Source organism: Agelaius tricolor, unplaced genomic scaffold (assembly GCF_023055355.1).
Source record: "Agelaius tricolor isolate 1412-34295 unplaced genomic scaffold, bAgeTri1.0.p SCAF_13, whole genome shotgun sequence".
NCBI classification, from domain to species: Eukaryota; Metazoa; Chordata; class Aves; order Passeriformes; family Icteridae; genus Agelaius; species Agelaius tricolor.
Genome location: NW_027269273.1, coordinates 21,047,735 through 21,061,669, shown reverse-complemented (window position 1 = coordinate 21,061,669; position 13,935 = coordinate 21,047,735). Strand labels below are relative to the sequence as shown.

At 35.5% G+C, this 13,935-nt stretch overlaps 1 protein-coding gene across 5 annotated transcripts in view; it reads left to right on the top strand.

The window, feature by feature from the left end:
• Positions 1-13,935, top strand: part of PLCE1 (phospholipase C epsilon 1) — a 139,939-nt gene that overhangs the window by 12,994 nt on the left and 113,010 nt on the right. For 3 of the 5 annotated variants that reach the window (XM_071439119.1, XM_071439118.1, XM_071439121.1), the window contains exon 2: positions 10,221-11,810. In XM_071439119.1, the coding sequence (XP_071295220.1) occupies positions 10,554-11,810 (1,257 nt within the window). In that variant the 5' untranslated portion in view covers positions 10,221-10,553. Of the gene's footprint in view, positions 1-1,641; positions 1,786-10,220; positions 11,811-13,935 lie in introns of those variants that run through there. The other 2 variants (XM_071439120.1, XM_071439122.1) reach the window with 2 other exon arrangements.

Here is a 13,935-nt window from a genome sequence, read left to right as displayed (position 1 = left end):
TCTTGAAGCAAGGAGCTTAACTGTACTACCCATGAGTGACCTGTTTTATGAAGACTGAACTTAAATTGAATACTTGGTGAAGGTTGTCTTTTTGTCCTGAAATAACGGGTGAAGTACAAATGCACATTTATAAGCCACAGATTGTAAGTACAAGTAGTCAGAAATATTTAATGGACTACTTTCTTAAAGGGTCTGAAAGATAACCAGGAAAAGCAAATAAATACCTCCTCAGCAAGGATGTAAATGTTCATTACAATGATTTTAAAGGTTCTCAAATGAAAGATCACCTCAGTATGTCACAATCATTAATGAAGACGTGCTATGTTAATCTTCAGGCATGTTTCTCCTTCAAATAGGTTAAATTGTTAAAGAAATGCAACTGGAACTTAAGAAACATGGAATTTGTTTTGTATTTTCAGTGTTTGACTCCATTTATCTTGGAAGATGTGACAGTATATTATAAAAGAAACTTTGTAATTTTGATTGTGGGTATATTTCTGTCCTATTTATTTATTGAGTGAGATTGAATAAATAGTACTTATAATTTGAATTGTAATGTGGCCTACAGGGGTTTTGAAGTATTAAAACGTTTAATTTAAAATTATCACTGAAGGGGTCTTTCTCAACATAATAAATTTTATCTGAACATAAAGAACATCTTCCAACATCCTGAAAAAATAATTTGCAGTTGTGTGGTGACTTGCTGCTTGCACATTTCATTTTAGCAAGAGCCAACATCTTAAAGGTTGCTTCATGGCTTGAATTAGATGTCAGGGTGGGCTTTCTCCCAGAGAATGATGTGACTGATAAAACCATCATAGGAAAAAAATTAATGTAGTCTTGATTTGCTGAGCAAATATTATTTGAGTAGTGCTGTTTTCAGTGTCACAGTGCTTAATATCTAGAAATATTAGAACAGTAATATTAATATAGAAATAGTTTAATGTATTTTCCGGGCTGCTGAATCAATAATCTTCTGAAAATTCCATGTTTTTAAAGAAGATAATTAATTACAATTGAAGTAAACAGGTTGTTTGCTCTTGCCTTGTTTTGCTTTTACCCTGTTTTCTAGTCTTATATTCTCTCTTAGGCATAATAATATGCACAGGACATAGCAGATGTTCAAAAGAGAAAGAATAAGAGGTTAAATATTAAGATTCCTGAATGAATGGCATTAATAGATCCAGAGTGGTATACAAAGAAAATCTATTTTGAGAAAGGGAAATTGTGCAGTGATTTAATAATGTCGGTTTTCAGCATTTGAAATATTTTTCTTTGCTTTTCCTTAACTAAAGTGTAAATGCATAAATTGACAAATGACTGAACTTATGTCCTCCTACAGATTAGCATTTAATTTTATTTGAAACATATACTGGGGCTTCAAACTCAATCTTATTGTAGTTATGACAGCTGAACAGTAACATTAAAGTTATTTCTCAAGTCATGTTTTAAATAGGACTACTGTGGCTTAACATACTGTGACTAAAAGTCTTAGCTTGGGTTTACAGAACATAAACTGTAGTGAAATATGTGCCTTTAACATACTCTCAGACATTTTAGTCTCAGAAATATTTTTATTGCAGGTTTGTTGTGTTCTCACCAGAGTGGCTTGAATTACAGCTAATACAGGACAGTGCGAGAGAGGGAAATGAGAGAAGACTTGGGTGCTCACACGAGAAAAATGCTGTAAGGAAAAACAAACAAGACTAGGAAACTGAAGTGTTCTTGCTGCTTATTGTGCCACAGCTGGATTGGAGTAATTTTAAAACTTCAGCGGGGTGACAGGTTTGTATGACAAAGTGCAGTTGCTGTTTATTGAAATATGTGTCAGTGTGGCACATAAGGTCCCTTGAAGGCATGGTTTCACATGGTACAAATGCTAGTGAGCTCACATGGGAAGGCTACTACCAGTGGCACTTTGCTGTTAAGCAGAACTGGATAAGAAAGAGGCTTGCCAGGGCTAGAGATTCCTGCTGGACATGGGATTTTGCTTTGTGATGTGAACCTCTCTGGTATTGCCTTAGGAAAAAGGAGAATGAGAGTTAATGGTGTTTGCATATTTGGTAAAGGGTTCTTTACCTTAGGGCTGAACTGTTACTGTGTTACCAGTGTCCAGGCAAATAATCCTGCTGCTGTAGAAACTGATGTGCTGGTTTCTGTCACTGCTGAAGTGTGGATCCCAGTAGAGGGGGTGCAGCTTTGCTGGCAGGCATGGGTGGTGCTCCAGGCAGGGTGTGGAGTGTGGCTGGCATGCTGTGGTACTGTAGGGCTTGGCCAATGGCTGGCTGACCTCTGAAGGCTTGGAGCAACTGACTCAGACAAATGCTATCCTCTGGTTGAGGCAGCATCTCCAAAAGCATTTTTCACAGGTGTGGTAGGAAGGGACTGGGATCAGAGTGTGAAACACCCAATTCTGTCACTGATGTGCCATTGTGAATCTGTGATTGGATGTTTTTTACAACTGAAGGCCAACATCTGTTTCCTACTTACTTCCCTTCACATCTAAGAACTCATCTGGCTTTTATCTGGCTTTCTGTAATTTGTCCTTCTCATGTACTTAGTTTGTTTGTACTAATGACTCTTTGAAGAGAGGGTTTGATAAAAACTATGGTGGATATGGTATGCCATGTTTACTAATTACTACTACATTAGTCTGTAGTCCCAGGTTACTGTTGACTCTTTGGAGTCATAATCAGTTCATATTTCCAAGTGGCAGATTTTGAATGTGATAACCAAATTCTCAGCATTATTAGTTTTTGTCTGTAAGCTTTCCATTTTGTATTAATGTTTTAAGTGATTGATAAATAAGTACATACTATAATTTCCCCGATATTTATTAATTGTATTGTGATGACAACAATTATTTTCATTAATATTTTAACAAAGACACAATTTGAAATTTTTTAAAAATAATTTCAAATCAAGATGTGTTGTGCACAAAGCACTTTCAATTCTTCTTCTTCACTTCCATTTGGTAGACTTAGAGCCTTGATCAGTAGAAAAGTCTTCTGTTATTTTTCAACATATTTAGTACTAGGTGGCCTTAATGAAGGGACTTATTGTGCTTTAACAACTGAGGAGAAATGGCATAATTTGACTAAAGTGAAACCATGCAAATGGAGAGGGGTGTGTGTGTGTGTGTGTAGAACTCGAGAATTTTTTTAAGGGTAAGATGAAGGTATGAATGATGGCATTGAGTTCAGGGAAACCATAAAGTTTTCAAAGGCGGACAAAGCCTTGAAATAGGATGATGGATGAATTATTTTCAAGTCTGAAACTCTAGGTGCTTCAAAGGATCTGAATGACTAATTGTTGGTACTCAAACACACACTCAATGTGTGGGCAGGGCAGTTAGCTTAAAACTCAAACCTCATTTTTAATTGCTTCTATTTTTTGGAAAGGTTTGTATGATTACTTTTTAAATTTTCAGATCTTAAATTCTGATGGCGCTAGTGCATTTGTTTTTTACATGCTTTAAAAAAAATAATTTTATTTCTCACTGTATTTCTTATTTTTTTTCTGTATAAGCATTATTTAGCCTATTCTTTTGTGTAATATAGTTTATTAATTGTCAGTAACTTTCTTCTCGCTTTTTATTTTGTCTAATCTTTCTAAGAGATCTACTTACCAGTGATAAGTCTGCTGAATTCTGTGCCTTGAAATTTTTTGTTTTTAATTGTACTGCACTTTGTTTTCCTGTGGGTGACTCAGTGCTTGAAAATCTTTTTTATGCATTTAAGACTGTTTTCACATTCCTCAAAAATTAAGAAAAGTTATTCCAGAAGTACTTGTTCAAAGATGGAGAAGAATTATTCTGCCTTTAACAGCTGGAGTTGTGCATCTCAGGTAGAAGGGCTTGTTTGTCCAAGTGTCAGTGATGGAATTACAGCTTCCAGATAAGGTCACTTAGCATGAAATTTAAGTAACCACTAAACAGAAAGTTTATTTAAACAGCTTATTGCAGGTCAGATCTAGAAAGAAATACAGAACTGATCCTGACAGTGAGATAAATGCAGTTTTGGCCTCTCTCTGTGCATCTCCTTGGCAGAAAAGGAATTCCTGTAAAGAAATGAAGAGTGGAGCTGGTATCTGGCAGAAGCTTAACATTCTCCCTGATGGAGTGATGAATGATGAGGCAATTGAGAGGGTTCACCATCTGGCAGACATTTGCATAGTTTGAGACATCTAATACACAATTATGTTTAGATAAGTATTCTAGAAATTAGAAAAAAGGCTCCAACTTGACAGGACATACAAATACTGTAGTTCTTTGAGATTTTTTTGTTGCTGAAACACAGATGCTGGTGGTAAATCTGAAGTTCTGAATGATGCTCTTTGCCAAATCAAATGTTGTTATAACTTGCTTCCAACTGTTCAAATAGGATTTGTGCACATCTTGAGTGATTCTTAAGAGTCTAGCTATTTCCTCTTTACTGTTTGCCCATAGTCCCCTTGGGAGAAATGAGGTTTAGAAAATGGTGATGACATGTTGGTGCCCTGTTATTGTGACAGTATCTCCTGCTTGATTCTGACATAAAACACTGTAATGAAAAACTTATAGTCTGCATGATACAGCATAAATTGAAGAGAGCTCAATAAATGTGGTTTCTTATTCTGTTTAAGGAATTGGTCTGGAACAAACTATAACTTATATACTAAAAAACAAAGCCCATTATTCTTTTTTAATTGTAAATGGGTAGTTCTAATATACAAACCATTTTTCTCATAAATCAGTTTTCTCCTTAAGAGCTTGAACTGGGATTATAGTTGTCAAGCATAGTTGTTGGGGTGATGTGACAAAGATGATCAGTAGTTTTATATCCACTTACTATGCCAAATTATTTTCTGTAATTTCCCAAGAATCTCTCAGTAACTGATTGCTTATGCCTTAGATACTATGTAAATAATAGTAATTTGAAATAATTAATAAAATCACTTGGTTGTTGGTGGGTGTTTTGTATGCTGAAATGACTTTTGCTTAGGATAGTTACCTTGTATACGTAGCATGTAGGATGTACGTTGAAGAAATAGTTGTAAATGTCTCAGTATGGCCAGGGTAGAGGGGAGGATTGTCAGGGTTCTTGCACTTCCCTTTAGCTGTTTTGAATTACTGTCTGTCTCAATCCAATAGCAGTTAGTCCATGGAAACCACAGTATATGTTTAGTAATGTCATGTATCTGTTTCAGTCCCCCTTATTCTCTGGACTCATAATCCTGGCCCTACCAGGCATTCACTGAATTTCCTGTGCAGCTCCCACGGCATCATACATACAGAATTGCATTTGGCATCACTGACAGCACCCAGCTTCTCCAAACAATTCCCATCTTCACCTTGACACCCATCCCTTACTGCCCCTCATGCAGTTGCTACTTGTTCCCACAATCCAAACAGCATCCTCAAACATTTACATGATCCTCTTTTCCTTTGATAGCCTAGAATTGAAGGGCTTTCTAATTTAACCACATCGTGTGATGGTTCTGGTCCTTCAAATGCCTTTTCTAAGACTAAATAATGCTCTAAGTTCAACATGCTATATTTTGTTTTCACTGAAGCAGAATTCTGTCTGACTTCAGATTGAGTAATGAGTTACAGGTTAAATGGATAGTAAATTAATACAGTTTTGTAGTCTTTGATTATGTTGGATGTTTTGCCTAGACTGTTGTAGACTTCGGGTCCAGATATCTGGGGATTAAGAAATCATTAAATGCTGATATTAATTGTTATTAATACTAATTAAAACCAGCTTGTACTTGAAGTCTTAAAGTGCATGCAGTCAGTGTAAATGAAAAAAAAAAAGTAGACAAATTACTTTTGTGTCACATGTTTTCAGACTTAATACATTCTGAGAATGCGTATGCTGAATGGTTGCCAGGTTGTTTTTTTAATTACTCATTTGTCTTTGTTGGCTGACCTCTGCATCCACAATGATTCACTAATGCTGGATCTAATTTCTTATATTTTTACTTTCCTTTACTGATAGAAGGAGCACATTACATTTCTGACATAACTTAGGCCTTGTAAAATGAACCAGTGTCATTATTAATGGATTTCATCAGCCAATCTAGTGGCTTTAGAAAATGCCAGCATGTACTGAGTACAGTGCAGGCTTTGCTGTCTGCTTCATATGCTTTTATGGTCAGATTTAACTGTAAACTAAATCACTGTGGATGGGAATGATGGGAAGAGTATGCTTTTGAATAATTTCAGCTTTTTTACATGCAAGTGCGTGTGTATGTTTGTTTGAGGATTTTATATGAAGATCTAGGCTTTGTTCACCCAAATGCAGACAGGCAAGTAAAGGAAGCCGCAGGGAGTGATAGTTCTGCAATTCTACAGTAAGATACGAAATGCAGTTTTATTGGTTGAGCTTGTGAGGTTTTTACTTGATAGCATATATAACACTGTGTTAACACACTTCATAGCATGTGTAATGAATTCCATCAGTTTCAGGAATTTGCTGTGCACACCGAATTGAAATCTGTTGATTGCAGTGGAAAGCAGACACTGAGAAGAGTATAACTGAGGACACATGAAACCCCTGTCATCTGTTCAGCAGAGCCACAACTTCAGATATTTTTGCAGTTGTCCGTAGATCAGAAGCTTTGCCAATGTGGTATTTACTTGCTATCTCATGAGGTTTTGCATCATACACTAGACATACCAGACTTAGAGAAATGTCAGGGTGCATTTAGACATCCTAGCAAACGTGACCTAAACTGGAGCTTCTACTGAGATGTGTGGTCCCTACCAGGCATTCCTGATATTTTCTTTTCATGTAATATAGTGATCACATGGCTGCAGTTTGTTTGGATGAAAAGAATAATTTTTTGACTTATCAACCAAGTGAATCAGTTTGACTCTGTGGATTCATGATCTCCAAATGAGTGAGGGTGTAGAGAGAGGGGACAAAAAGAGAAGAGTGAGGAGAGGAGTAGGTCTACCAGTTTTGGTGGAAGCTACCTGCTAGATTGACATAGCTGAAACATCAAATTATGTTTGCAAATTGCAGAAATGTATAAACCATATTAGGAAGCATTTTCTTCCATTCCCTATGCTGCTCATTTTCTCCCTTGAGCCTATTGTAGCACATTAGTACAACCATACTACGAATTAGATTAGGAAGATATTTTAGCTGTGAAGTAACTTGAGTAAAAAGATTCTTGAGATGGATCACATTTGCATTGCAGTCGCATTGCAGTGATCACAAGAGAATGGGAACAGCTGGACATGCAGTGGGAGCTTCTTATGCAGACATTATTCTTGATGAATTGGATTTCAAACAGGCACAGATGGAGAAGAGTGATACTGGTAGAGAGAATGGGCAAGGAGAGAATGGAGAGGTGTATGGCCTCAGCAGCTCGGGAGGGAGGTGACCAACAGAGCCAGTGTTGAGGGAGATTTGAGATAATTTCTAGAGAAAAGAAAAAGGTCTGAGAGAAGCTGTTTGGGGTGGGTGTGGAAACACTTTGGTGTAAGAGAGAGATGGGAAAATGATTCCATTATTATTAGTAGGAAGGAGGACTGTGAAAGCTCAGTCCTAATCTGTGAATGGGCTTTTTGGATAGTCAGGGATATAAATGGGCTTCTGGTTTTAGTAAATTTCTACTTACAGAAGCAAATCAGTGATGTGATTAGTTTTCTTTTTTAATGTTTCTTCATAAAAAAAGCAGTGTAATTTAACATACATGGTCAATTTCATAATCTTAAAGTCATTGTGAGATGTTAAAGTTGCATAATAATTTGTCTTTTTGCACAGTAGAGTGATATTTTGTTAGTTTCACTTAGCAACAGCTGTAATAAGAGGTATAATACTTGCAGTGACAATCCAATCCATTAATTTTTATCCTTGACTTAGGAATAATACAGGGAGTACATTTATGTATATATCATGGTGGCAGGAAAGATAAATCAGTAGAGTAAGACATTTTGATAGATCACAGAATTCTTTGAAAAATCAGTGCTGAAGATAACTACTGATGTTTTATACCTTTTACAAAGAATTATTGTTACTTGATATAGCAAGAAAAAAAAAAAAAGAGATCAAGAAAAAAATCAGCTGCTTCTCCTTCCTAAATCTTTCTCCTTTGATCAGCATCACTGTATGTAGGTTTGGACTGAAAGGCCTTGGTTGCCAGAAAAAAATAAGATGGGCTCCATCAAGTGTGTAGTGTCAAAAAGTTACATAAGCTGTCATCTATGTATTTGAAGAGGAAGGACAGGGAAGAGGGATAGGAAATGATACAATAAGAATTGCTGAAGTGCTTTCCTTTTTTTTGTGTGCATGTTGGTGGTAGTGTGGGGTTTTTTTGTTTTTTTTTTAAAGGGAAATAAGCGAGGTTGAAGAAAGTGGATTAAAATAAATTTCAGGGTACCGTTTAAAGGTAGAGGGACTACCAGAGAATGTAGACTTTAAAAATTGCATGAGTGTTTCCTTTTCATTGTATGTGCTCTGCAGCTGAGCTGTTTGCAGTAAGTCATAGGGTGCTCTGTGAGCTGTGTTGGTAATATGACTCTGTCTTAAGACCCAAGCTTGCCACTCCATTGAACTACTGCTATCTCCTTCTACACAACTTTTCTATGAACTGGGGCTGTTATTTTCCATTCTGGTGCTAAATCTCTCTAGTACAGGATCTGAGTTTACCACCTGGACTCTGATCTGGCTGATCTGGCATGTACGTGCGCTTCGTAATGGGTGGAGAATGTAAAACTTGTGGCTCTTTGTTCTCTGTCACTTTCCTTTGTGACCCTCCCTGTTGTTAAACCAGTAAAATTGAAATCTTTATTGAAGTATGAAATTGCATTTTTTTCCATGTACTTGTGGTAGTTATTGTATGAAGAAATAGTGCTGTTCTTGCCCTAGCAAACTTTTAAGCCACCGATTTGTAGCTAAATGTCACTTCTTTTAAATTTCTTTTTCTTTTTTTTTTTTTTTTGTGACCCTCCATCCACCCTAGCAAATATGATGCATTTAGTTACACTTATTAATTTAATTTGGTGGGAAAATGCGATGTCAAATATCCCGTGAACGAATGATTGTGTTTACCTTTTGATTTGTGCCAGATTGCCTTTGGATGAAGGTTAGCAATCAATAAAAAATGAAACCTGACACTCTAAAATGGATTAAAATAAAATTGTTAATCATAACTACTTGAGAAGAATATCAAAATAGATTTTACACTTCAAATTAATCATTGAGCTTTGCTGCTTTTTATGCCCCCCATAATTTCTAATTCTGTCCACTATGGATGATTTAATTATTATGTGTAGCTGAAACTGATTTCATCATTTGCCTTAGTTTTCTGCTATTTTTTAAAATTTAAAGTATTTTTCTTTTGCTTGTTCCTATTGAATTTAGACTGTTCTGGTAAATGTAGGCCTTAATATAACTGCCTACATTTTCCACAGTTTTAATAATACATGTTATGTTTTTAGTGGCAAATGTGATAAATTGAAGTATAAGTGCATTTGTTTAATTGACCATGATTTATCTAGGAATGTCTCTTTTAGTCTTCTGTTTCCTTTGTTGAGCTGTCTGTAATCTCATATTTTCTGATTCCAAGATTTATTTCTACTGTGCTGCCTGCAGGAAGGTAGTTGGGAATTAATGACAATGTTGAAAGGCAGGTTAGCTTTTTACCTTAAGGCATACAAGTAAAGGAGTCAGAAGATTATTTCTGTTTCGATTTTACTCTTCATGCTTTTTTAGTTATAAACTTGTGGTGAAAATACTATGTTTTCTTTATGATTTCATGGTAACAGCATACAGTTTAAGGAAAGCAAAAACCATATAACACCAAAACAATTGTAGTTGTACTTCTGAACATGAAAAGAATTATTTTAAAAGACAGTGTAGATTTAAAGTTGATTGTGTTCTTCAAAATGTTTTATCCTGGTTATCCTGAGTCAGAAAAAATATGGAAAATACATTTTCTTTCTTCCCTTTTTATTTATGTGTTCAATTTCATTGTTACAGCTTCAGACTAATTTGTTTTCTGCAGTCATGTCACCTTCCGTAGTGAAGTGGAGAAAGCTATTTAAATATGTAAAACATGACAGTGATGACAGTCCAAAATTCTTCTGTGAAATTTTAAGACAGATTTAAATGTGTATTTTGGAATTCTCTAGGTTTCAGTACAATTATCTTGTGTTTGTAGTTATGATGGTGGATTTTGTTCCATGGATGCTGTTTAATATATCTATATATGTTTTTTCTCTACAGAGAAACAACTTTGTGGGTGCCCTGTGGGGAGATGCATCTGTGACATGGAGTATGTGTTTGGTGATCTACAATCTGAGGCAACATTGTGTGGGCTATATATGACAGAAAAATTACTTGTGGAGACAGTCCAGCTGAATGGCTACATCATAATAAAGAACTGGTTTAAAAATGTTAATGTCTCAAGCCAGTAATCCAAGTTTGGGAAAGCCTAGCAGCCCAACAGTAGAAACAATAAATTTTTTGTAGACATTGGTGCAAAAAGAACAAGCAGTCGATATATATTTTATCATGTGTTCCCTGATTCTTTAGCTTTCATTACACTGAAATCATGGTATGAGGACTGGTGGGGAAGGTCCTCCCCCCGTCCCCAGCACACATCCAGCAACTAGAGACTGTGTCAAGATGACCTCTGAGGAGATGACAGCGTCTGTTCTGCTCTCTGTGGTACAGGGTAAAGTGATAGCTGCCCAGTCAGCTGGAGATGAAAATACTGAAAATGCTTTGGACACCAGTGTTATAAGAAGACATACAGCCAGTTCAGGAAGGCAAACCACACACAATCTGTCTTACTTACACAGACTTGAAGAAGAAAGTCTCCAGGGCTCAGTGCCCAAAATATTCCCTCTGGCTAAAGAACAACTGGCTAACGACAAGAGTAATGAAAACTTCTGGGAGAGGAACAGCTCCATCTCTGATTCAGTGGAATTTCTTAACATTAACTGTAACATTGTACAGAAGAACTACAAGAGCAATATCTCCTGCAGCCAGTTGTATCAATCTTGTGCTCCTCTAGCAGGGGAAGAGGCATGCCTGGAAACTGGAATTCCTGTTTCTCTGGAAAGAGCCATGCTTGCTGAAATTCAGTTGAAAATGAATGGACCTTCATTAAGAAGCCAGACAGCAGTAAATAAGAATGACAGCAGTGATCCTGATAAAGTGGCCTTTTTTCACTTACATTGTGCTAGTGAAAGGAATATATCAAAGGCTTTGTGTGGTTTACACAACAGCTTCCTTTTGGATGACTGCTTGCAGCCCATGAGTGATGGTGATGGTAACACCACTGGTTCCCCAGCCTGCACTTGCAGCATAATGCAGTTGACAAATAATTGTGAGAATAAAAATGGACAGCAGTTGTATGAAGATGCTTTGAGGGATAAGTTCTTATGTCTGGAAAGAGCACCACGAAAGGTTAAAGTGGCATGCTCAGGTCACAACTTCTGTGGAAATAACTTTACTGGAAGGATGCCCTCAAAGCCCTTTCTGAGCCATTTTGAGGACTGCAGTGATAACTGTGAAGAAGAGCTGGAAGAGGATTTTTTTAGAAACAAAAAGGAACGTTCGACACTCTTAATAAGACGTTTCTGTAAAAATGATAAAGAGGTTAAAAAATCAGTTTATACTGGAACAAGAGCAATTTTTAGGACTTTACCATCAGGGCACATAGGAACTGTTGCTTGGAATTATGTTGAACAAAGGAGAAACAACAGTGGCATGAAGTTTTCTAGGATTACAACAGAACAGCTAACTATAATTCAGTCCCTAATAAAATGGAAATTTAATTCCTGTCCTGAGAAATCCTTATGGTATGAGGTAAGCTTTTCATAGTGGTATTTTTGTTTGTTTGGGTTTTTTGTTTGTTTGTTTTTTGTTTTGTTTCCTTGTTTGTTTTGATAACATGATAACCTTTCAATTAAAAAAGTGGCTTCAACTAGTAAATACTTAGTAACACTGAATAGGATATTTCACTTACCCACATTGAACAACCTTATGCTGAACACTGCTTTTTACAAAAATGTACTGCCATCCTCTAAAATTCTTTTGGTTTAAAATAGCCGTGTGGTAAATATGTCTATAACTATATGTATATAAAATTTATATATATATATGTCTATACATATATATCAGTATAAAAATGTGTGTAGGTAAATATTTATACCTAGATTTATGTATAAATTTATTTCTTGATAAATATTCTTTTTATATAAGAATATAACACACCTATATACAGGATAAAAAGAAAAATGCATTTTATAGATATTTATATTTTAAACAGAAAAGGTATGTAATATACACTTATATTTTTCCATTTATATGATAGGTGTAAAATTATTTATTATAATTCTACACAATTGGATATATATAGCATATGTGTATGTATAAACATTTGATAGATAAACTAATAATACAGTTGTTCCATAAATATAAGAAAAGCATTATATTATGAGAGTGTTAGATTGCAGTGAAAAATTTATTGCTCAGGAAAAGAAAGCATAGTATTTCCCCAAGTTGAAGGTATTTCTATTTTTTTTACACCTCTTTTACAATAATAAAACAAGTAATACTTGAATAATGTACATTAATGTGGTGATACTGCCCTGGTTTGTGTTCCCTTAAGTTACATAACACAATGAATACTAAGTTTAGAATGAAGTCATGAATGTATAAATTATTATTATAAAAATTACATAGCACATTCTTAATATTTTAAGATTTTAAGCACGTTCTTAATTATTTTAAGTAGTAAAAGATTTTCTGTGCTGGTGGAAATTAAATAGTTGTTGATGTAATCTGTAAAAGATTTTGACCACTGATTACGGAGCTTAGCAAAAAAAGGAGCTGTAGTTTTCTTCTGTTAAAATGTATGAATAACCATGAGGAAGGGGAAACATAATCAAGGTAAAAGAGCGTGTTGTCATATAAGCTATGCTTATAAATTGGTCCTGAATAAATGGAAATCTCTTCTTCTTGAAGAAATTTCTAGCAGTTATTGCTCAGTCTTCAACAACTTCCAGTAGGACTGAAATGGAAGAAAACTTACATATTCATCTATCATTTACATTCATGTAAGATCACCGAATCCTATGGTAAAATTGATCAAACGAATATGAAATTTTGTCAGTGATAAGGGAAGAGAAGACTCTGACTCCATGACAGTTGTGCCCTCCTGTAATAGACTTGTGTCCTTCTAGAAATTAGTATTTTTCTATTTAAATAGTTAATTGAAGAGTTCTAGAAACATGTGTATGTCAGGTTTTTTACCAGGTTGCAGAGCTTTGTGGTACTGGTGATTTTTGTGAAATTCACCACACTGGTCAGTAGAAGTACAAACTTGCTGGGAGAGCAGATGCAGTGAAGAGGGCATGCTCACTGTCCTATGAAGGGGTGAATATAATTCTGTGGGTTTACTTAACTTGGTGTATGCATGGTACATTTAAGTATCATTACAAATTTTAGGGGGGAGAGATGGGACAGTGTTTTGTAGCTGAGATAGCTGAAGGATGTGTTTATAAGTTTTTATTGGATATTGCCAATTTGACGTGAGTTCCTTAGGTTTTATCACACTTGCCTGTTCAACCACTTTCCACCACCGCTGTATAATACAGAACGTACAGCATTTTGGGGTGGGAGAGCTTTAATTTGAAGATTTTTTTGTAGTCTGTTTATATGAACTCAGAAACAAAAGTAATAATTATTCACTGAATAATTATTTAAATAGAAAAAGTTCTGTCTCCAAGTCAGCAAAAGATAAACAGGGACTGTAAAGCACTTTGCATAACTACAGTGCACAGAATGACACATGATCAGAAAAAGTTTAAAACCACATGTTTCTAAGTGTTTCTTCATCCAGATGGACACTAAAACTGTTTTTCTTCTTATCAGCCTCTGTATGTAATCTCCTTATGTTCAACATGCATCAAGTTCTCTTAGCATTGTT